This window comes from Pantherophis guttatus, chromosome 1 (genome assembly GCF_059756535.1).
Source record: "Pantherophis guttatus breed Tessera chromosome 1, ASM5975653v1, whole genome shotgun sequence".
Classification (NCBI taxonomy): Eukaryota; Metazoa; Chordata; class Lepidosauria; order Squamata; family Colubridae; genus Pantherophis; species Pantherophis guttatus.
Window position 1 is genome coordinate 177,164,427 of NC_142063.1, and position 23,782 is coordinate 177,188,208.

Genomic DNA, 23,782 nt, shown 5'->3' on the forward strand with positions numbered 1-23,782 from the left:
CCGCCTGTAGAGCCGCTTCGCGATCGAGAAGCGGCTCGAAAACTTCAAAATCCTGAGGATTGTTGGAGGAGAGATAGCAGGGCACAGGTCGAGCCCCTGTAACCCCCCAGGGAATTGTTTCTGGGGAGGAAACAGGCGCGGCTCCCTCCCAACCTGCTGAGACTCCGGGCGGCGTGGGACGATTCTGCTTCTGCAGAACAAGCCGGCTGCAGTAAACATTTAAAGCGAAAGGAACCAACTTTAACAAGCAGCGGATATACACTTGAACCCTGAAACTTGGAATCGCAAGTATTAGCGCTTTGTTGACTTTTCAATTTAAGAAAAAATGCGAATGAGTGAAAGTGACTTGAAAAAATATGGCGCTCAGTATTAGAGTTAACGAGCCAGCAAGTGTGGATTGGTGAAGTTATCTTGCTTTGTTACAAAGTTACCAAGTTGCTACAAAGTTGCTTCGCTTGTAACAAGAGAATAACAGAGAAATTTCTCCTTTTTCAATACTGGACTTTGCTTTACTTTGGTTCTTATTTGATTAAATCTGGGGGACTTTTTCAGAAGTCTTTGTGGAGGTGGGAGAGGAAGAAGAACTTCCTTTTTTAGTAAAACCAGCCTACGTGGCAGGATGGCCTCAAAGAAGCAGGAAGTGAAGGCAACAGGAGGTGGATCTCCCACACATAAAGCACAGCCTCCCCCAGTACAACAGATACAGACTCAGAAAAAAGATTTTGATGTGGGAGATTTAAAAGAATTTATTTCTAAAACTTTGGATGATAAATTTCAAAAATCTCAACAGGAGATAATGATAAACTTCAAAAATCACATCAGGAATTTATGCAGGAAATTAATGAAGTTAAAGATATGGTGAAACAGAATCAAAACAAGGTGACCAAAAAAATATCAGAAGTGGCGTCTGGCCTGGCAGAATTTATTGCGAAAGTTGATTCTAAAGTTGAAGAACTTAAATCAGAAGTTAATGTTAAGATGAAAGACAATGATTATAAAATTGCTGATGTTGACAATAAAATGCAAAGAGTTGAAAATGAGATTGTGATGGTACAATTCAGGGCAATGGAGTTTGCCATACGGCTTTGAGGAATTCGAGAAGAGGAAAGACAGGATTTGAGGCAAGTTTGTTCTGAGGCCCTGGCCAAGATTCTACAAGTTAATCCTGATGTGGTTTTCCACAAAATAGATAAAATTTACAGAGTGAATTCTTGGGTGGCCAGACAAAGACAATTGCCCAGAGATGTGGTCATATATTTTACAGATAGAGAAATAAGAAATGACATCCTGCAAAAATCCTTTTACACTTCTGTGCAAGTGGGGGGCTCACGAATTGGAATTTATAAAGAATTACCTCCTAAAATGCTGAAAACTAGAAAAGAATTTGGCTTTCTTGTTAAGGAATTGCAAAATTTACAGATACCATTTCGGTGGGACGCCCCACTTGGTATAATTTTCAGATACAAGGGAGAAAGATATCGTTTGAATACCGTGGAGAAGGCAGAGCACTTTTACACTACTATTCTTAAGGAAAGAACACCATCTCCACGTACATCTACAGTTTTGGAGATTAAGGAGAGTGAAGAGAAGCAACCTCAACGAGAACTGCAAGAACAGTCTAAGCAGGAATTAGAGGAAATGCAAGGCGCAGAAGGAGGTTTTCTGGATGAGCCTTTGCTGGAATCTTCTCCAATCTTGGACCCGGTTCGGATGATTGAAGTTAAGGATCAACGTATAACTCGAGCTCAATCTAAGTTACTTAAACAAAAGCAACAACAACAACAGGAAAGACAAGACAAGAAGGCAGTTAAGAGTACTGCACAAGAGACTGGAGCCATGGGGGGAGCGAGATCGAAGCTTTCGGATGACCTTCGATTATTCTGCTCTTTGCTCCAGAAAGATGAAGATGACGTTTAAGTGTTTATCTTGGAATGTTAATGGGTTGAATTCAGCACAGAAAAGGAAGAAATTATTTACATATTTGAAACAATTTAATAACGATATAATTTGTTTACAAGAAACGTATATCACAACTCAAGATCAAAAATATTTGACAAACTCCAAACTAGGAACACATTTTATATCTTCAACTTCGCAAAAAAAGAATGGTGTGGTTATTTATGTAAATAAAAAGTTAACAGCTAAAGTTATAGAAGCAGATGAAGATGGTAGGTTTGTAGCAATTGAATTGCTTACAGCAAATGGCCAAATTCTTCTGATTGGAATTTATGCTCCCAATCAACAACAGGACCATTTCTATAAGATGTTACATACTAAAATACTGCAATGGGACTACAGATCTATTTTAATTATGGGAGACTGGAATGGAGTAATTGATTCTAAATTAGATAAAAAGAGTTTGGCAAAGTCTAGGATCAGATTACCACAGACCTTTTTTGACATGAAAGAAGATATGGAACTAAAAGATGTTTGGAGAATACATAATCCAAAAGAATTGGACTACACTTTCTTTTCTGACAGACATAGATCCTTCTCTAGGATTGACTTCATTTTGTTGTCAGATGACTTACTTGTCAAGACAAAAAGAACAAAGATTTTTCCAAGAACTTTGACTGACCATAGCCCAGTATGGATAGAAATTGAGATGGATAAGGTTGAGAGACGTTCTTGGAGATTAAATGAGAACTTGTTTAGATACGAAAAAAATACAACAGAACTTAAAAAGCATTTGAAAGAATTTTTTGAAATAAATTTGAATAAAGGTACCCCAATTGAAATTGTGTGGGACGCAAGTAAAGCTTATATGAGAGGGGTACTTATCTACATGAACTCTAAACATAGACTGTTTCGACAAAAGAAAAGATCTGAATTGGAAATAGAAATAAAGAATAAAGAACAGTTACTTATAAAAAATCCAACAGATGAAAGAATATGCAGTGCTATAAAACTTTTGAAAGACCAATTTCAAATGCTTATGGCGGAACAAGTTGCAACAAACTTACAATATGCGAAGCATAATACATTTTGTAACGCTAATAAACCGGGCAGATGGTTGGCGTACACATTGAGGAAAAAACAAAGTATACGGACTATTGATAGTATTGATATTGGAGGGAAAGAAATCTTTCAACAAAAATTAATTAAAGAAGCTTTTGTGAACTATTATACCAAACTATATGCCAAAGAGGAGGTGCAGAATGGACTTATAGAAAAATATTTAAACGATAAAAGAGTTACAAAAATTACTGATCAACAAAAGGAAAGAATGAATTATCCTATAACAGAGGAGGAGATAATAGTAGCAATTAAACAGTTAAAAACAGCCAAAGCTCCTGGCACGGATGGTTTGACCGCAGTGTATTATAAAACTTTGCAAGCTGAAATGGTGGGACAACTTAGAGATTTATTTTGCAATATTCAACAAGGGGGTAAAATACCCCCATCATGGACAACTGCTTATATATCTTTGATACCAAAAGAACAAGTCGGTCCTAAAAAACCAGAGAACTATAGAACAATATCTCTTTTGAATACAGACTATAAAATCTATGCGAAAGTATTAGCCAACAGGTTGATGCCAGTAATCCAAAAGGTGATTCATGATGATCAAGCGGGATTTATCGAGGGCAGACACATGAAGGATAATGTAAGGCAAGTAATAGATTTATTGGAATATCTTGAGAAGAATAAACAGATTCCTGCAGTGCTGGTCTTTTTGGATGCAGAGAAGGCCTTTGATAGAGTGGATTGGAATTTTCTACTAAAGACTTTAAAAAAGATGGATTTTGGGGATCAATTTATACAGGTGATTTCAGCAATTTATCAAGAACAAAAGGCACAGATCATTATTAATGGAAGTTTGACAACAGAGTTTAAAATTGAAAAAGGAACAAGACAGGGATGTCCGTTGTCCCCACTTTTATTTATTCTAACACTAGAAATCTTGCTAAATACAATACGGGACTCTAATATCTTGAAAGGTATAATGATTAGGCAAGAGGATTACAGAATAAAGGCATTTGCAGATGATCTGGTTGTTACCCTATCACAACCAATGGAATCAATAATCTTGATGAAGGACATTATACAAGACTATGGTAAAGTTTCAGGCTTTAGACTGAATCCAAAAAAGACTAAAATGATAGCTAAAAACATGACACAAGATCGTAAACATGAGCTTGAAAGGAGGGCAGGTTTTGAGACTGTACCTAAGGTAAAATATCTAGGAGTTCAGGTTGCAGAATCAAACATGAAATTGTTTCAAAATAACTATGAGGTGTTGTGGCGAGAGGTGCAGAAAGACATGGAGACTTGGAAAAAACTGCAGCTGTCTCTACTTGGAAGAATAGCAGCAGTTAAGATGAACATTTTGCCAAGATTTCTTTTTTTGTTTCAAATGATTCCGGTGCTTAAAAGTGATAAACAATTGAAAGTCTGGCAAACTGGACTCAATAAGTTTGTCTGGAACGAGAAAAAGCCGAGAGTGAAATTGAAAATTATGCAAGATGTTCCAGAAAGAGGAGGTCTTAAACTTCCAAACCTACAGTTATATTATGATGCAGCAGCTTTAACTTTAACAAGTGATTGGTTTGGAAGTAAAAAGGCTGGAATATTGAATGTAGAAAGTTTTGATCTTGAATTTGGATGGCATGCTTACTTATTTTATGATGACAAAGTTGATAAAGTATTTAAAAGTCATATACTTAGAGACTCGTTGATGAGAGTTTGGAAGAAGCACCGACTCAAATGGGATTATAAAATACCGCTATGGCTGGATCTTGGTCATACTTTGTGGAATACAAATATAATGTCACTCGGGGGGTTTTTATACAAAGAGGTTCTTTTTACAGATGCGGGCAGATGGCAGTTGAAGACATTGCAGACACTGTTGGACGAAGGGATTAATCTAACTTGGTTACAATATAATCAATTACAATTGAGATGGAAAGAGGACCAAAAAACTGGTATTATGTTGCACGAGGAAGAATTGGTTAGACATATAAAAGAGAAAGGTCCAATGCATCTCAAAAGGCTTTATAATGTTTTGCTAGAAAGGGACTCAGAAACTGAATTAGTTAAAGATTGTATGATTAAGTGGGCACAAAATTTTGAAGAACCAGTGATGTTGGAAACATGGGAAAAAATTTGGGTTCAGAATGTTAAATTTACACAGTCGCAGAATCTGAGGGAAAATTTCTATAAAATGTTTTATAGATGGCATTTAGATCCCAAAAAGTTGTATGTACCCTAATGTTCAGCCAAAATGTTGGAGATGCGAATGTTTGGATGCTACGTATTATCATGTTTGGTGGACCTGTAGGAAAGTTAAGGCTTTTTGGATAAAAATTTGGTGGGTCATGCAGAATGTTTTGAAGAAAAAAATTCAATTCTCTCCACAATTGTTTTTATTGGGTATAGTTAAGGGTTTTACATCGGGTGAAACAAAATTGATATTGTATATGATAACAGCAGCAAGATTGTTGATAGGTAAATATTGGAAAAATGAAGCTTTGCCCACTATTGAAGAATGGACTTTGAAGATGGCCAGTTTTGCAGAGATGGCGAAGATTTCAGCATACTTAAAAGATTGTTCACAAGAGACTTATGAATGGGAATGGAAAAGGTGGATCGAATATGTTCAGAACAAATATCAAACTAGAAAGTATCAAATAGCTTTTATTTGAAAATAATGTATTAGAAATATTTTAATGAAATGAGGTAAAAAGAAAAATTATACAGGGGAGGGAGGGGTTCAAGTTTACACATAAGTGTCATACTAAGGGTTTTTTTTGTGTGTTTTTTTTTACCAGTTATGAGTATATTATAGGGAAGTCTGGGGGGAGGGGAGGGTTAGGGAGGGTTAGGGAGGTTGGGAAGTTTGGGTGGTGGTGGTGGGGGGGGGAAGGGGTGAAAATGTAATTGTAAAACTTTTGCAATAAAAAAAAAAGAAGTAAACATTGAAACAAATATTTGGGCAGACCATAATCCAATTATAATAACATGGAAAGGACAAAAGAAAAAGTCTAGATGGACTTTGAACGAAACAATTTTAAATGAAAAAGAATTTCAACAATTTTTGGAAAAAGAGCTGGAGTTTTTCTTTAAAATAAATTTAAAAAAGAGGATACATCACTTCAGAATGTATGGGATACAATGAAAGCATATATTAGAGGACTGGCAATAACATATTTGGGGGAAAAGAATAAAAAGAAAAGACAAACACAGAAGAAATTGGAAGTTAAAAACAAATGGAACTGAAAAAACATGAAATAAATTTAATGGAACAAGAATTTTTGGCATGCAAACTAAGATCAGCTAAACAAAACATTTTTGAAAATGCAAATAAGCCAGGTAGATGGTTGGCATATAAAATGAAAAAAGAAAAAGAGAGAAAATTAATCAAGCTACAAGATGAAATATGTTATACAAATGAAGAAAAGAAAAAATAATTCAAAATTATTATGAGAGACTATATAATCAAGAGATAATACCTGATGGAAAAATAAAACAATTTTTAGAAAAATCTGACCTGCCTAAAATACCAGAACAATATAAGGAAGCACTGGAAGAAAGAATAACTATGATGGAAGTAACAGAAGTAATAAAAAAACAAAAAAATGGGAAAACACCGGGCCCGGATGGATTACCAGCAGAACTATATAAATCACTACAAGATGTGTTAAGCAATGTAATGCTGGAATTATTTAATAAGCTTTTAGTGAAAGCAAAGATTCCAAACTCTTGGATGGAGGCATATGTTACACTTATACCTAAAGAAGATACAGACTTGCAACAAGTTAAAAACTATTGAGCCATTTCATTGTTGAATGTAGACTATAAGATCTTTGCTTCAATTTTTTTTTTTTAATTTTGATTTATATGCCGCCCTTCTCCGAAGACTCAGGGCGGCTTACAATGTGCTCAGCAATAGCCTTCATCCTTTTGTATATTTATACAAAGTCAGTTTATTGCCCCCACAAACTGGGTCCTCATTTCACCTACCTTAGAAAGGATGGAAGGCTGAGTCAACCTTGAGCCTTGGCGAGATTCGAACCCTGCAGTAATTGCAGGCAGCTGGTCTTAAGCAGCTTAATAACAGGGTGCCTTAAACCCTAGTACTACCAAGGCTCTCAATAATGGCGAACAGATTAAAAAGGTTGTTAAATGAATTTATTCATATGGACCAAAATGGTTTCTTACCCAAAAGACAAATTAGAGATAATATAAAGACAATTTTAAATACCTTGCAATACTATGAAGCACATTCAGAAAAACAAATGACGATGATATTTCTAGATGCACAGAAAGCGTTTGGTAATGTGAATTGGCAATTCATGATAAAGCAATTACAGATGATGGACTTTGGGGAGAAATTTATAAATATGATAAAAACAATTTATAATAAATAATCAGCAAAGATAATGATGAATCGAGAGATGCAGAAAAAGTTAACATAATGAAAGGAACAAGGCAAGGATATCTGTTATCTCCATTGTTATTTGTGTTAACACTAGAAGTATTAAATAGAAATATAAGATGAAATGAAGAAATAAAAAGAATGAAAATTAAAAAAGAAAAATATAACTAACAAGCCTTTGCAGATGATTTAGTTTTTATTTAACGGGCCCTAAACTATTAGAACAAATAGAAGAGTATGGAGAGGACTAAAAATAAATAAAGAAAAAAGAAAAATATTGGTGAAAAATATTACAGAAAAACAGAAAAGAGAACTAACAGAGAAGCTAGATATTAAAATTGTGAAGAAAGTAAAATACTTAGGAATACATTTAACTTCAAGATTTGTAATGATAAAAGAAAATAATTATTATAAATTAAAAAGACAAATTGACAAAGATTTGGAGAAATGGAAAAACTTACAGTTATCATTAATGGGAAAGATTGTGATAATTAAGATGAATATATTACCGAGACTATTATTTTTATTTCAGACAATACCAATAAAAGTGGAAAAGACATATTTTGAACACCTTAACAAAATAGTAAGGGCTTCTCGTCGCCGCCAGACGATCCCTCGGGACTGCCAGCCCCATTGCCTGTAAAGAGCCGCCTTTACAACGGAAAGGCGGCTCGAAAAAACTCCATTTCCATGAGGAAATGGAGATAGAGCCGGCGAGGGCAGGTAGAGCTCTCTGTGTAGCCCCAAAAGTTTTTTTTTTACTTTTGGGGACAAAGCAGATGAGGCTCCCTATTTCCCCTGCCGCTGCTCCGGGCTTTGGGAGACCTCTGCTTATGCAGAGCTAGGCGACAAGAACAAGCCTACAAAATTAACAGATTAATTAAAGAGGATGTGAGCTGGACCTGTGACCCTGAATCGCAAGTATTTCATTTATTTTATAAAAGTTATTGAAGAAAGGGGGAAAAAAAAGAATTTTTAAAAATGGCGACCGCCGAGGCTTGAGAAGGGGCTGAAAGGGAAAGTCCTTCCATTTTCTATTAAGCTACAAAGTAGCGGAATAAATACTTCTGGTTATAATTGAAGATAAAGCTCCACTTTTGTGTTCTCTTTTTCCTGGAGATTTGATATTGATCTTGGTTGGAAAGAAGCTTTTTTTTTCTTTGCTTTTCTTTTCTTTTCTAAAAAAGTTTGTCTGTGTGGAAACATGGCATTGAAACTTACAAAGCCGGACAAACAAGCAGTGGGGGGGGATTCCCCCATTAATAAATTACATGAACAAGTTCTAAATCTCCAGTCTCAGAAAACTGATTTTAACATAATTGAATTTCTCTTGGAGGAGATTGTAAGAAAGGATGAGATTGTGAATCAGAACTTTGAAAAATTTAAGCAGGAAATTAAAGAATTGGTGCAATTAAAGTTTGATACTTTGCAACGAAAGATTACAAAAATGGCTAATGGTTTTACAGAATTTATGATCAAGTTGGATGCAAATACTAATTTATTAGAGTCTAAAATGGAAGAAATTGAGGACAATTTGGACAATAGAATACAAAAAATTGAAAATGATTTGACAAACACTCAAGACAATAGCTCACAAGAAAAACCTAAAATGGAGGCTGATCAAAAGACTTGTAATGCAGAAAACATACAACAACGGATTGAAAGAGAAGTTTTAATGATGCAATATAATTTTACTGAATATGCGATTAGACTGAGAGGATTGCAGGAAAATAACATAGATGATTTAAGGAAAATATCTTCTGAAATTCTGGCTGGGATCTTAAAGGTTCAACCTGAGGAAGTATTTTGTAGGATCGATAGAGTTTATAGAATAAATTCCTGGACTGCAAAGCAAAGGCAATTGCCTAGAGATGTGGTGATTTATTTTACAGATAAAGAAATAAGAAATAATATTGTGCAAAATTCTTTTAATTCTACTTTGCAATTGTTTGGAAGAAAGATTTGGATATATAAAGAGCTCCCGCCCAAGATGTTATTGGAAAGAAAGAAATTTGGTTTTCTGGTGACTGAGCTTAAAAAAAGAAATATTCTATTCAGGTGGGATGCTCCAGTTGGTATAATATTGAGATATCAAGGAGAAAGATACCAATTAAATACTGTTGAAAAAGCGGAAGAATTTTATCAAAAATTTTTGAAAATGAACTCAACATCTTTATGCACAACACAGGATAAGCAGAAGGAGTTGGAAATAAAGGGAAAACATCGAATTATAGAGGCCTCCGTAGACAAATTGCCTTTGGATTTTTTAGACACCTCAGCTGGATTATCTACAAATAAGAGAGAAGTGGCATCAGATTCTAACGTGATGATTCATCAAGTCACAGACAAGCATGGAAATCAATTAGCTGATACACCATTGATAGAAAAGAAATATGAGTCACAAAAGCAAAACCAACAAGATCAAGTCATAAAGCAGAATGAAAACCGATCAGTTGATATACAACTTGTAGAAAGGAAATTAGGATGGAGATCAAACCCACAAAAAGAAAAGAAAAAAAGAAATAGGTCTCACAAAAATAAAAATTTCTAAATTAAGCAACAGTGAAGCCAGTTATTTTAAAAAAATGAATGAATATATGAAAAGATAGTTGAGGCGAAGTATTGGTTAACATTATCCTGAGGAGAGTGACAGACCTCTGCAATGCCGTAATTTTGGGATATGAAAAGAGCCTTAAATTGTTGGATTGGAATTATCTATTTTGGATTTCTTTTTTTATTGATAAATGTATTATATTTATGTTGAGCTATAAGGCAAGAGAGCTACGCTGGGGCATGCAGAAGATCTGGTTGTCACCCATTATGATGACGGGAATTAATAATCCTGAAGAAAGCCACAATTACAGATATTATATGGAATATAATTATAATGTCACTCGGGTGGTTGTTTTCCTTTTTTATATATATATGAGGATATTCATTACTGATGGGAGCAGATGATAACTGAGGATTTTGAACAATCTGTTGCAACCAGGATGCTATGTTACCCGAATATGGATGATGGACTCAACAATCCAGTGGAAAGACATTAAAGAAGACATTATATAGATTATAAATTTAAAGTTATTGATTTTTTCTATATAACGGAATTTTTTTTTTTAGTAGGGCAGGCAGTAGATTAAAGATATTAAGAATTGTTGTGTATGGTAATTTTGTAGGAAAATGGGTGGAGATAGGTTAGTTTACTGATCGTTTAGTTTAAGAAAAGGGATGTTTAAGTGATATATTTAGGGGAGTGGAGGAAATGGATAGAGTTGAATAAATGTTAAATTAGGATTTATGGGGAAGGCTGCTTTGAAATGTTATATTAATATACACAAAAGATCAAATGTTAAAGTAGGATTTATTATATAGTTTTAAAGTGGAAGGTTGTTTTGAAATGTATTAATATACAGATATAAGTATGGGGGAGGAGAAAAAGGGCAGATTATTGCTAAATTGGGAGTTATAATAATATTATTATGCTAAATTAGAAGTTATTATACAATGTTATAGTAGAATGTTATTTTGAAATGTATGGTAAAAGGGGGAAATAATAATATTAATAATATTATTAGCAAGTAAGGGTCAGTATTTAGAGGAGGGAGTAAGGGGATGGTAAAATATTATATAATCTGTTATGAATTAGGTTTTTGTTGTGAAGAAGAAGTCACAGGGGGGATGGGTGGTGAGGGGGGGTTAGGGAGGAGGAGGGGAGAAAAATGGGGGGAAAATTTGTCTTTGAAAACTTTTTCAATAAAAAAAAAATAGTAAGGAAATTTATATGGCAAGGGAAGAAAGCGAGAATCAACATAAAAATGTTACAAGATGCGAGATTACATGGAGGATTTGGACTGCTGAACTGGGAACTATATTACCAGGCAGCAGTGTTGACTGGAATGAAAGAATGGATTGGACCAAGAAATATAAGACTATTAACTTTGGAAGGACATGATTTACAATTGGGTTGGCACACCTTTTTATGGTATGACAGAAGCAAGATGCATACTTATTTTTAAAGACACTATGTAAGAAATGCATTATTGTTAATGTGGGAGATAAATATTACTTGAAAATACCAACATGGTTATCAAAAATAGAAGCATTAACACACCCAAATATTATTAATATGAAAAATATTCTTAGATACAAGGATATATTAACAGAGAAGGGGGAATTGAAAGGGAAACAAGAAATAGAAGAACAAGGGATTGAGATGGACTGGTATACTCATATACAAATGCAAACAAGATATGAAAAAGATGCTAAACTATATGATTTTTATTTAGAAATGACAGAACTCACAGGAACAGATGAAAAAATAATTTAATAATTATTAAATAATTAAATAATTATAAAAATATTTAATGAATAAATAATTTTAAAAATATATAATCATCTACTTATTATTAAATTAGAAGAAGAACAGGTAAAAGAAACAATGATAACCTGGGCAAAAAAAATTGGATATTCAATTGAGTTAGATAAATGGCAGCAGGTATGGGAAAGGAATTATAAATTAACAATGTCCACAGCATATAAGGAGAATCAATACAAAATGTTTTGTAGATGGCACATGCCACCTGGAAAATTGGCAAAAATGTTTAAAGATAAATCAGCTAAATGTTGGAAATGCCATCAGACAACAGGATCGTATTGTCATATGTGGTGTACGTGTCCAGAAGCAAGAAATTATTGGATTAAAATTAAAATATGGTTAGAATAAATGATACAACAACATATTGGTTTAAAACCTGAATTGTTCCTATTGGGTATCTTACCAGAGAAATTTAGTAAAGAAAATACATATTTGATTATACATGTTATAACTGCAGTGAGGATAGTATTTGCGCAAAGATGGAAAGCAGAGAAAATCCCTATAGAGGGAGAAGTAATTAAGAAAATATTGGATTGTGCAGAAATGAATAGGTTGACTTTGATAATTAAAGAAAGAGACGAATCGGAATATTTTAAGGTATGGGGACAATTTTATCATTGGTAGAGAAGAAATATATATATAGGGTAATGTTGTAATGAAATGAGTGAAGAAGAAAGAAGAGAAAGAAGATAGATAAATGTACTAATAGAAAAATAAGAAATGTGGAAGAAATGTTATAATAAATGAAGATATGATAAATAATGGAGGAGTAGGAAGAAGACAGAAAAGATGTACTCAGATGATACACTGAATGATTGATTATGTATTGTATGTTTGTTTGTCTATAAAATAAAAAACTTTTATAAAAAAATGCAGAAAACTTAAAGCAGCCATTCCCCCTTTTTTTAAAAAAAAGTCAAAATCCCAAAACAAAAACACCATCTGAGAGGGAAACTAAGAGCGGACGCTCAGGCTAATTGAAAGCCTGGGCATGCTGCCAAAAGCCATTAACCCTTCAACTCTATTATTCTATGTTCCCTATGTTCTAAATTGGGTTCTTCACAGCATAAGCAATACAGCTGGCTGGACCACACATGCATTACATTCACAGCAGTGGTGAAATCTAAAATTTGTTACTACCAGTTCTGTGGGCGTGGCTTGGTGGGGGGGTAATGTGACTGGGTGGGCGTGGCCAATTTTTTTTTTTAACTTTTAAAACCATTTTTTCTACAACCTCCTTGGCTGAAGAGGTTGTTAAAAAATGCTTTTAAAAGGCTCTGACGATCCCAGCTGAGTTACCTGATCGTCAGAGGCTTTTAAAAGAAAAAAAGCCTCTGCCAATCAGGCAACTCAGTTGGGATCGTCAGAGCCTTTTAAAAGCATTTTTTTAACAACCTCTTCGGCCAAAGAGGTTGTAGAAAAAATGGTTTTAAAAGAAAAAAAGCCTCTGCGGATCAGGCAACTCAGCTTGGATCGTCAGAGGCTTTTAAAAGAAAAAAAGCCTCTGCGGATCAGGCAACTCAGCTTGGATCGTCAGAGGCTTTTAAAAGAAAAAAAGCCTCTGCCGGTCAGGCAACTCAGCTGGGATTGTCAGAGGCTTTTAAAAGCATTTTTTCTACAACCTTAAAAGCCTCTGACGATCACAGCTGAGCAGCGCGATCATCAGAGGCTTTTTTTTTTACTTTTAAAAGCATTTTTTCGGCAAAGAGGTTGTAGAAAAAACTAAGTAGACTGTTAAGTGGTTCTTGGCTGTCTGCCCAGAGCTATTAACTGAAGGGAGAGAGAGGGAAAAAAAACCTCTCTTGCACTTTATTTTCAGCTGCTTCTCCGAACTGCACAAGCTAACAGTTTGGGCAAACTGGTGCAAACAGGCTGAATCCCACCACTGTGTTTGTCCCATCCTTGCTGGAGGTTGCTTGTGGGTTGCCCTGTGCATGTAGACTATAAAAGAGTTGAAATGTATTCCTTACAAGACAAGGTAGGCCCAAAGTGAACACTTATTCAGGTAACACATTTCATAAAGGTATTATTTTTAGAAACATGGAAATTGACTTTCAGTAAATATACTTTACATTATTATTTTGAAAGTTGGGGGAGGAGTGATAGTTTTAAAAAGATTTTAAGACAACGTACTGTCCCATTTTGTTCCCCCTCCCTTCAACACAAAAATCTTCAAGAGGAAAGAACAGATGGAATTTACATTATAAAAAACAAATTACAAAGAGCAGTAGACCACTGTTGACATAAAGGTAATGGGAAAGAGAAATTCCCATTCTGAAGCTTTCCATTTTCCTGTTCTTCCTCCCCTATTGACATTTCTGTTACTATACAAAGAACTATTTCTGTTATTCAATTCATGGATGTAAAACATTGTAGCTTAGCAAATAAATTCATATATAGTAAGAATGATGGTTCCCTATATGGGTGGACATACAACCCCCTGCCTTGTGCAAGGGTTTGGACTACAAAACCTCCAAGATCCCTTCCCACCTTATGATTCTCTACTAAAAGAGGCAGCAAACTCTTGGCCCATTCCAAACTTCTAAATTCTAATTTAAATTCTAATTTAATCATATCTTTATACATAGCTACTATATTTTGATTTAACTTACAAATATTATATCCTGTAGAAAAAGACTTATAGTTTATTGGATCTCAAGGTTCTCTTAATGACTAAGATTAACTTCAGATATTAAACTTTTGGGAGCTATTTTTACAAGAAGCTTTTTTCTATACTTTTTATTTTATTTATTTATTTAATTTTTATCTTGCCTTTTATTACTTTGTAAGTATCTCAAGGTGATGAATCCCATACCTAATACTCCTTCCTCCTCCTATTTTCCCCACAACAATAATCCTGTGAGGTGGATTGAACTGAGAGTGTTCATTTAGGCTTTCAGGCAGAGATATCTTTGCAGAAACAAATTGCTTTAATTTTAAATTGTCTGAGTACAGCATGTTCAGATGTATTCAGATAAATGAATGGATTTAATGGTAATTGCACATTTAATGACAGAATTTCTATCATTTTCATCCAGTTAAATGCATTTGTCCAAAAATCTATGAAATATTATACAATTAACGGATATTTCTTGTGATCTCTTCAATTGCTTAGAAGGTAGATGGAAGTGAAATTTTAGTTGTTTTACTATGTAGGTCTATGTATTCAAAGGCTGAAATATGCTATGGCGCACATACAGCAACATCTGCCTGCAGTTCTGTAAAACAGCTGTGTCTTTTCCTGGGATCACAGGGTTGCTGCAGAATCCTGGGAGGAAATCTTCATACTCTACATAGACCAAAGCACCCTTTGGTCTATGTAGACCTTTGAATACAAAGCACCATCCAGCCCTAACATATAAATTTTCTGTCAACAAAGAGAAGCTAATATTCACAGTTGCTAATTGGACATCTTGATCATCACAGAGGTTTTCCCCAAGTCAGACATTCTAGGAGAAGTGATCTAAGTGCTATAAAAAAGTTTCAACGAAGCAATATTTATCAGGTTTCTCTAACTGTTACAAATATCCATATTCTTCACCTAAGATTTGCAGATTTTGTAATTTGTAACTACTTCTGAAAGTATTTAAGCTCCTGCAAAATTAAATTTTAAATTAAATGTTCTTGCCTCTTTCTTATTCTGTAGGCATTCTCTGTTGACATCATTATTCAGTTTACTTGATTATTTTTCCAATTGCAAAAATATGTAATTGAATTTTAGCATTGTATTATTTAAGAATATAATGATTGTACCTTCTTTTTCAGTTTTTATAATACTAATCGGGAGAAAATAGAATAAATCCTAAGGGTAAAAGTGTTAAAATAGAGAAGATCCTAAACAGGATACAGTGTCATTATTGAAGTCAATATACAAATATACATTTATTAAATATAATAAAAGTTCATTGATTTCACTTGGAACAAAACATAGCATTACACTGAAGTTAACTGCAACCCACAATCTGTTTAATAGGTTTAATCAGGTGATAGACAGATTCTCCAGCAATAATCCTAATAGCTCTTCCAAGGATAATCTTGTAATCTCTTTCATTATTTTGATCCTTCTGCTCTCTCTGATATGTTCCCCTTTTACTTCCTTCAAGCTTAATAATTACTTTGCTAGTCCAATATTCACTCACATTTTAGGCCTAAGCATGTGAATTTATGTTTGCTGATCAGTGCTCCAAGGGAGCAGACAGGACTGATGGATTGATTTTTCTTGCTATTCTTATTATTTGCCTTCAAATTTATAATTCAAAGGCATTGACTTTTTTGTTCTTTCTCAGAATCCTGCTTTCATAGCCATATGAAATACCGTCACTTAAACTATTCTGATATTTATTGCCATTGAAAAAGCCTTATTCATATAGTGTTGCCTAAGTTTTTCATTCCCTTCCACACTAGAGAATTACTCTCCCTTTTATTTCTCATGTACATTGCCTATCTTTATTAGCTTTTTATTTGCCATTAGTTGTAAACTCACTAAACATATAGCCTAGCACAGGGGTGGGTTCTACTTACCTTTACTACAGGTTTGCATTCTTGGTGTAAAAACATATTTTAAAACCCCTTACTGAAAAAAATTCAAAAATTAATTTTCACCCCATTAAATGACATGCCCTAATTGTCTTAATAACTAAAATGGGTGCACAATTTATAAATAAGGGGAATGGATTTTTAAAAACAAAAGGAAGGAATATAAAGCTGGCTTATTTGATCAAAGTTAAAATATATATGATGTTTTTTCTAGTTGTCTTTAATGGGTTTCTAAGAACAACCAGGACTAGACTTTAAAGATTTATTTATAGATATGAGATGACTGTTTTGTTGTATTTTGAAAGAAAGTGGTAAGCTATGTTGTTAGAAGTAAAAGAAAAGATTACAAAATTAGCTTATTTGATTAAGGTTAAAATATGTGGTTTTTTGGTATCTTTAAATTTGTAAAGAAATTTCTGAGGGGAGACAAAGAGAAAATGATAAGAAATTAACTTGTGAGACACTATTTGAAGGAATTAAAGATTAATCCCTTGATTAGGTCTAAATGACAAGGCTTTAAAGATTTGTTTATAGATAAGAGATAAGATATGGGAAGAGAATTTTATTGTATTAAAGAAAATTCTAAGTTACTGCGTTAAAAGGAAAGGAATATGAAACTGATTTGTTTGATTAAGGTTAAAACATATGTTGATATTTCTAGTTACTCTTAGGCTTTATAATTTGTTTATATATAAGAAATGGAATACGGGAAGAAGAGATATTTTGTTGAAATGTTAGAGCAGGTAATACAGGTAGTCCTCGGTTTACAGCAGTTCTTTAGTGACTGTTTGAAGTTATAATGGCACTGAAAAAAGTGTCTCATGACTGTTTTTCACACTTACAACCATTGCAGCATCCCTGTGGTCACATGACCACAATTCAGATGCTTGGTAACCGATTCATATTTATGATGGTTGCAATGTCCTGGGATCATGTGATCATCTTTTGCAATCTTCTGACAAGCAAAGTCAATGGAGAAGCCAGATGTACTTAGTTACATCTGTACATCTTAGTTACAGAACTAAGTTACTAATTTAACAACAGTTATTCACTTAACTACTATGGCAAGGATGGTCATAAAATGGAGCAAAACTCACTTAACAAATGTTTCACTTAACAACAAATTTTGGGCTCCGTTGGGAGCATAAGTTGGGGAATATATGTAGTTGCTGAAATTGTTTTACTTTCTTAATGAAGGGGAAGTGCTTTCTTTATATTTTTTTTTCTTTATATTTTTTCTTTTTCCCTGCACTTTTTCTCTTTTCTCTTTTTTTTAGTTTTTCTTAGTTTTTTTTAGCTTTGTATTTTTAAAAGTTAATAAAATCATTATTACAAAAAGAATTAGGAGTATATAACAGTAAAAGACAAAACTGAGAGTAATATGATAGTATTCTTCGAGTATCTCAAAAATGATGCACAGAAGATCGCCAAATCCTATTCTTTATTATTTCCAAGTGCAGGACAGGTTACAGAACAGCAGATTCTGATTGATTATTAGAAGGAATTTCCTAAGAGGAAGAGCAAATCGATTGTGTTGGTGATGGATTCCTCTAGATATCTTGAAGTAGAACTATTTATTCAGAGTGCCTTCATCTTGTCCAAGTTTATCTTCATTTTGCTGGCCTTCGTCCATCCTGTTACAACTCCAGACAGTTGTTCATCATTTTTTAAAACAGTATTTCAACACATTCTGGATGATTCCAAGAAATAGAGATAAACATAATCAGCATACAAATGATATGTATTTCAAATACAAGGATGAATATTTACTGCTTTTGTTTAACTGGTAGGGGGACATGGGGATTCAGATAGAACTTTTTTGAACTAACTCACAGTTCAAAATATATGCAATAAAGCAGAAAATCTTCATTATTATTGTCTGAAATTAACTTTTAAGAGAAATGGAGAATCATTACATCATTAGTACTCACTCACAGAGATCATCAAATAAAATACCAAGGCAGATGTTAACAACATCACTCAAAACGTCTGCAAAGTACTTTCCTGGTAAGTTCCTTCCCCAGTCTCCCCTAATACTAGTTTGACTTGCCTTTTTTAAGATAAAGAACAGAATTACCTGAGTTCACCATTATACACAGAAAGTTGCAAATTAAGATTTTTTTTTAATCTCAAGCACTTCACTGATAGAATTGCTTTTCCATTTTCTAAACCTTTTTACTTTATATCACAGGTCATATTGTAGCTGCTGCAAGCAATGATGGAACCGTTAAGACTTTGGAACTCAAATCGGGACATCTTTCCAGCTTATTGGGCCATGAAGATAAAGTTCAGAGTGTAATATTTGATCATATGGCAGAACATCTAATTTCAGGTGGTTCTGATGGCACTATTCGTATTTGGAATTGAGACTACTATTCAGAGAAATCTCATAGCACTGAAGGTGGCTTATAATGCCCTAATCTGAAATGAACAATTACATTTTACATTAAGTAAAATCTCTATATTTTACTTAAATGGAAACAATATTCCAAACTTTATTTTTCTTGTATCTTTCGTCATGGCTTTAAATATGTATTAAAATATATACAATTTGCCATTTTCCTGGAGAAATAGCTTTATATTGACATCTAATGACAGAAAACATGAATTGCAGAGAACCCCTACTACACCCCTTTTCTCAAGTTATTATAGTAAAAGCTACAACTGACTGTCTCATTTTGTGAAAATAATAAAATATTTAGTTTACTACAGTTTCTGCAAAGAAATTTGTTTTGGTGGGGGGAGCTTAATATTTCTCCATATAACTTTAAAAAATGTGCATGCATATACAAACACACTGAGACTTGCATGTAGCAAATGTGGTAATTTTCAGGGGGGAGGAGTTCTGCATTAACAAGGCAATAATCAGACCGATGCCTTGGTTGTTACCTTGCCAAATCATTCAGTAAATGCAGAAACCTTCAATCTACCTATTTCCACTTCCTGTAACGTAGTCCTGCAGTATGATCCTAGTGCCTTGAAAATAAGCAGATTTTTTTTAATGAAGGTGATCATCAGATGTAGATAACATTTAGGAGGCATTTTATAAAATACCTTTTCCTTAAGAAAAGTGCCTAAGGATAAATCTAACGCCAGTGAGCAAATGCATCGGACTGGGGGGGGGGGAGATGGGGGGGGAGGTGCTGCTCAGAGGAGCGGCACGTTCTGCCTGCATGATGCAAAATGAGAGTCACAGGCTGCTGTCCGTGGTGCTGAAGATTTCCAACTGCTTGATGGAATGCCCTCCGGAGGAATAGCTGTTGGGCTGCTGCTATCCAGGATACTGAATCTTGCTGAAAGTTGTTATTGTGAATAAGAGCCACAAGAACCCCACTGCTTGTTTGGGGAAGAGCCTCTAGAAAGCAGCATAGCATGATGGTGCTGCTGACTGCATTTCAGTCTGGATTGGCTCTGAGCATGCTGGTGCTGTTTCTGGAATTGGAAGCATAGCATATTCTCCACCCTTCTGTGCCTTTTTGCTGATATACAGAAAATAGTGATTTAGTGGGATTTTTTTTTATTTTATTTTTTATGGACCTGAAGACTGCAACCAAGGAAATAGATTTTTAAAAATCCTAGAAGGATGATTCTTTTATTTTTTGTTTTTATTGTTTTGGACTCTTATTTTGTATAAAGCAGTCTCATCTTTGGACCCTTTTATGATTGATTGCTTTGAATTTTGAACAGTTGGTTAAAGCTTACATCTCTTGGGTATCTGCTGATGTTCCTCTGTGACATGGGAGGCTTTAGAACAATTTTTTTTTCATAATCCTCCCTTACCAATATAATTAAGAAGAGTTTTTTTTCTACTATATTGCTGAAGTACAAATCCATTGTGGTTTGTGACTCTTCCTACCATTCACTCTAGGTAAGTGCCCATTTTAAAAGAAAAGGATATTGATTTCCCAAATATTTAATTGTACCTTAATATCACATATCAGAAACAAAATAAATGTAAATAATATAAGTTTTTGGTTTGATTCTTAATCAAGGGACCTCATTATCATTCCATTTTTTCTTTTTATCAAAATAAAGATTTATAAATTGTAAGCAAAATATTTAGGATGATCAACTACTGCAGTGAAATCTTGTACCATTTCTGAAATGGATTTTGCTTTTGGCCAAATGCCTGACAAAATTGAGTGAATCCTGCTGTCCCTAAAATTAATTGCTTCTTTTGAATTTGCTAAAAAAATAAGTTTCCTCAGCTTTAAGTACGGCAGACTGAAGCCTACCTGTAGAATGCAAGTGACTGTCTATTCAGATCTGAAAGGGAAGCTAAACAGTTTTATATTATCCAGAAATAAAATACTGTGATTGTAAGAAAGGCTTCCATAATTGCAGTAAAATTTACCATTGTAGTAAAATCATATCCTAGAGCATAAGCAATGAGACAGCAAGCTTTTGAAATGCACAGTCTTTCTTTATAGAAGCATTTTAAGAGACTACTTTGTCAACCAAATTATTTTACTACTTCTGTAAGATACAAAGATTGCCTATTCTCTGAGTCATTTCTGTTGGGCACTGAAATAATATATAAATCAATATAAATATATAAATAATGTATATACATTTTGCATTTGTTTGACTATGAGAACCATAATTCTATTGCTATTGGAATCTGCACAGGTATAATATTAATTACTAACCCATTTGATCCCATAGTATCAGACAAGCAGAATAGACAAGGCTTTTGTTTAGTTGCATGTTTCATATTCAATTAATTAAAATGTCACTTGACACTAGAACATTTTATTATAAATTTCATTATAAATTATTTCATTATAAGATATTTTACTGTCCAAATTCATAAAAAAGAGGAAATCAGTCTTCAAATCTTTGGTTAGAAGAACTATACCAGCGTAAGAGCAATGTGCCAATGTGAGGGGTGCATTATTGACTATAATCAATAGGAAAACAGGAAAATAGAAGTAATGTCTAACAAAGCAGCAAGGCTTTTTGCAATTTCAAATTAAATATGTGGTGTGAATTATGGGTTCTCCATGCACATATAGATGTATAAGAAAATGAAGTGGCATGGCCTACAGAGAAATTCTGTACCCCTACTGGCTTTGAACTGCATATGGTGAGTAAGGTATCACATTTGTAACAATTTGCTGAAATGCCATTTCAGAAACCTAAAAAAGAGACAGAAAATGTAAAAGCAGGAGAAAAATAAACTGGTAGATACAAGTATAAGCACAGATATATATTGGCAACTACTACTGGATCTTGATGTGACGTCAATCTCCTGGAGAGCACAATGGAGGTCTTGCTAAGAAAAAGCCAGCATGAACCAGTTTTAAGGACAGATTACAGTATACAGTGTAAAAATTCTGCAATCTTAAATGATTAAACCTCCTAGTATCTTAAATATAATTTGATTATAAAGGCTCTTTAAAATGCAAAGGCTCTTTTAATTTTATTTTTCATGAAAACACATATTTTGAATGGTGTTGGACACTTGACCTGGGTTGGAAGCAATATCTTTGCTCTTAGTCCCATCCTTGAAAGAATCATTTACAACAATTTAGCAAAAACAAAAAGTATTATATCTGTAAGTAATAAATGTGCAAGCCATCCAATAAAATAAGTTTGATTTGCAATTGTTTACAATATAAATATTCAACATGGTAATTAGATAAGAACCTGGCTAATATAAAGATGCAGCATCTTATTTTCATCTTACTTAACAAGCAGGCAAAATGACCAAAAAAAAAACATTTTCTCATACTTTTCTATTTACAACAATGAGTCATATGAAGAAAAGCTTGAATCAAAAATATGGCAAGGAATTTTTTTGCATTATTGCTTTAATTTGATGAGAATATTGTTCTATTTTACTTTCAAACTAAAATATTGAAATGCACAGGGGCACATGCCATTGAAATGAAGATGAATCAACAGTTCCTTGCAACAGAAAAGAGCCTGTGCAACTTGAAGACTATTCAGGTTATATGCATGTTTTCCTGTTGGTTATTACTGCAGACAGAATGGAAATATAGATTGGTTTACTTTGCTTTCTTAAAAGTTGATAGAAGATAGGATTTCTAATGACCTAAAGCCTGGCAGATGGAAGGGTCACAAAGGAGTAGGGGAAAATGCATTTTTTGAAAAAAAAAATTCAATTTCTTTTTTATATATATGTTTTCAGTGCATCACATTGGCCTCTCCATGGAAGCATCCATACATATCTGATATAAGCGCCATACTCAGAAGCTCAGGAGAGGGAATGGCTCTTCATATTCATGAAGCCTACATATTTCTGTTGCTAATTCCTTCTTTGGTCACCTCAGCTGCTTTCAATCATGAAGACTACCCTGCTGATGAAGGTGATCAGGTTTCAAATAATGATAACAATCTGATTTTTGATGACTATCGGGGGAAAGGATGTGTAGATGACAGTGGTTTTGTATACAAACTTGGGGAGCGTTTTTTCCCTGGGCACTCCAACTGTCCATGTGTTTGTACCGAGGATGGGCCTATTTGTGATCAACCAGAATGCCCCAAAATCCACCCAAAGTGTACTAAAGTAGAACACAATGGATGTTGTCCAGAATGCAAAGAAGTGAAGAACTTTTGTGAATACCATGGGAAAAGTTACAAAATCCTAGAGGAGTTTAAGGTAAGACCAAACAATGCTTATTGATGTAATCACTTGGTTGATTATGTACAGACAGTGTCAAATGCTATGTTAATCAGGTTTTATATAGATTTTTTCCAAACTCATAACATTAATTGTAATTTCTGTAAGTAGTTGGTGATCTGCCATACTAGTTAATGGATATCATACAGGTCAGGGAAAAATAGGATATGAAAAGGAAACATAATTACCAATTTTACTTCATAGGTATCCAGTTGTAGGGTTTCCATTTAAGCCAATGTTTTAATTGTATACTTTTCTGTTCAAAATCCTTGGATGAAATAAAGCCCAGAGCTATGAATTAAATCAAAGAAGTATGTCAGTCCAAATATTTCTTCTAATAAAATATGTTAGATTTCTTGCTTCGTGCATCACAGGAATATAATATAGACACCAATTTAGCTGTTTGGCTGACTGAAACTTAACAAGAGAAATACAAAGTTGTTCACTGAAGCAAACAAAATGTATAATGTGCAACAAGGGATGTCTGGCCTAGTAATAATACTTCTGAAAATATTTGATTAATAACAAGCTAAGTGTCTGCAATGTGACATTGCTTCAAAAAAGGCAAATGTAATGTTAGACTACATATTGTAACAAAAGTATAATTTTAAAATTATGAAAGAAAGTTGCTCCATTTTATTTTCATTGACCAGATCCCAAATACTATGTTAAGTTCTAGACATAGGCTTTTGGAAGAATTCAGGCAGCATGGAACATGCTTAGAAATGGCCAAGGACTATGATCAGAGGACTAGGTATCAAGTCCCATGAGAAGAGATTGAAGGAATTAGAATGTCTAGTCTTGAGAAGATTCAGGGAGGATGTGACACTGTGACAGTATTCTTCAA

The 23,782-nt window shown here is 33.9% G+C and overlaps 2 protein-coding genes and 1 long non-coding RNA gene across 9 annotated transcripts in view; 2 read left to right on the top strand and 1 right to left on the bottom strand.

Annotated features, from left to right (window-relative positions):
• SPAG16 (sperm associated antigen 16) overlaps positions 1–19,000 on the top strand; it is a 539,401-nt gene extending 520,401 nt beyond the window's left edge. For all 6 annotated transcript variants that reach the window (XM_034433548.2, XM_034433564.2, XM_034433584.2 and 3 more), the window contains one exon: positions 18,481–19,000. In XM_034433548.2, the coding sequence (XP_034289439.2) occupies positions 18,481–18,656 (176 nt within the window). In that variant the 3' untranslated portion in view covers positions 18,657–19,000. The remainder of the gene's footprint in view (positions 1–18,480) is intronic.
• LOC117675220 (uncharacterized) lies at positions 17,712–23,222 on the bottom strand. Its single transcript, XR_004594159.2, has 3 exons — positions 23,124–23,222; positions 21,357–21,427; positions 17,712–17,979 (listed from the first exon to the last, which is right to left on the bottom strand). It is a non-coding gene; the product is annotated as an uncharacterized LOC117675220 (long non-coding RNA).
• Positions 19,076–23,782, top strand: part of VWC2L (von Willebrand factor C domain containing 2 like) — a 241,712-nt gene continuing 237,005 nt past the window's right edge. For both annotated transcript variants that reach the window (XM_034433639.2, XM_034433630.3), the window contains exons 1-2: positions 19,076–20,157; positions 22,444–22,914. In XM_034433639.2, the coding sequence (XP_034289530.2) occupies positions 22,522–22,914 (393 nt within the window). In that variant the 5' untranslated portion in view covers positions 19,076–20,157; positions 22,444–22,521. The remainder of the gene's footprint in view (positions 20,158–22,443; positions 22,915–23,782) is intronic.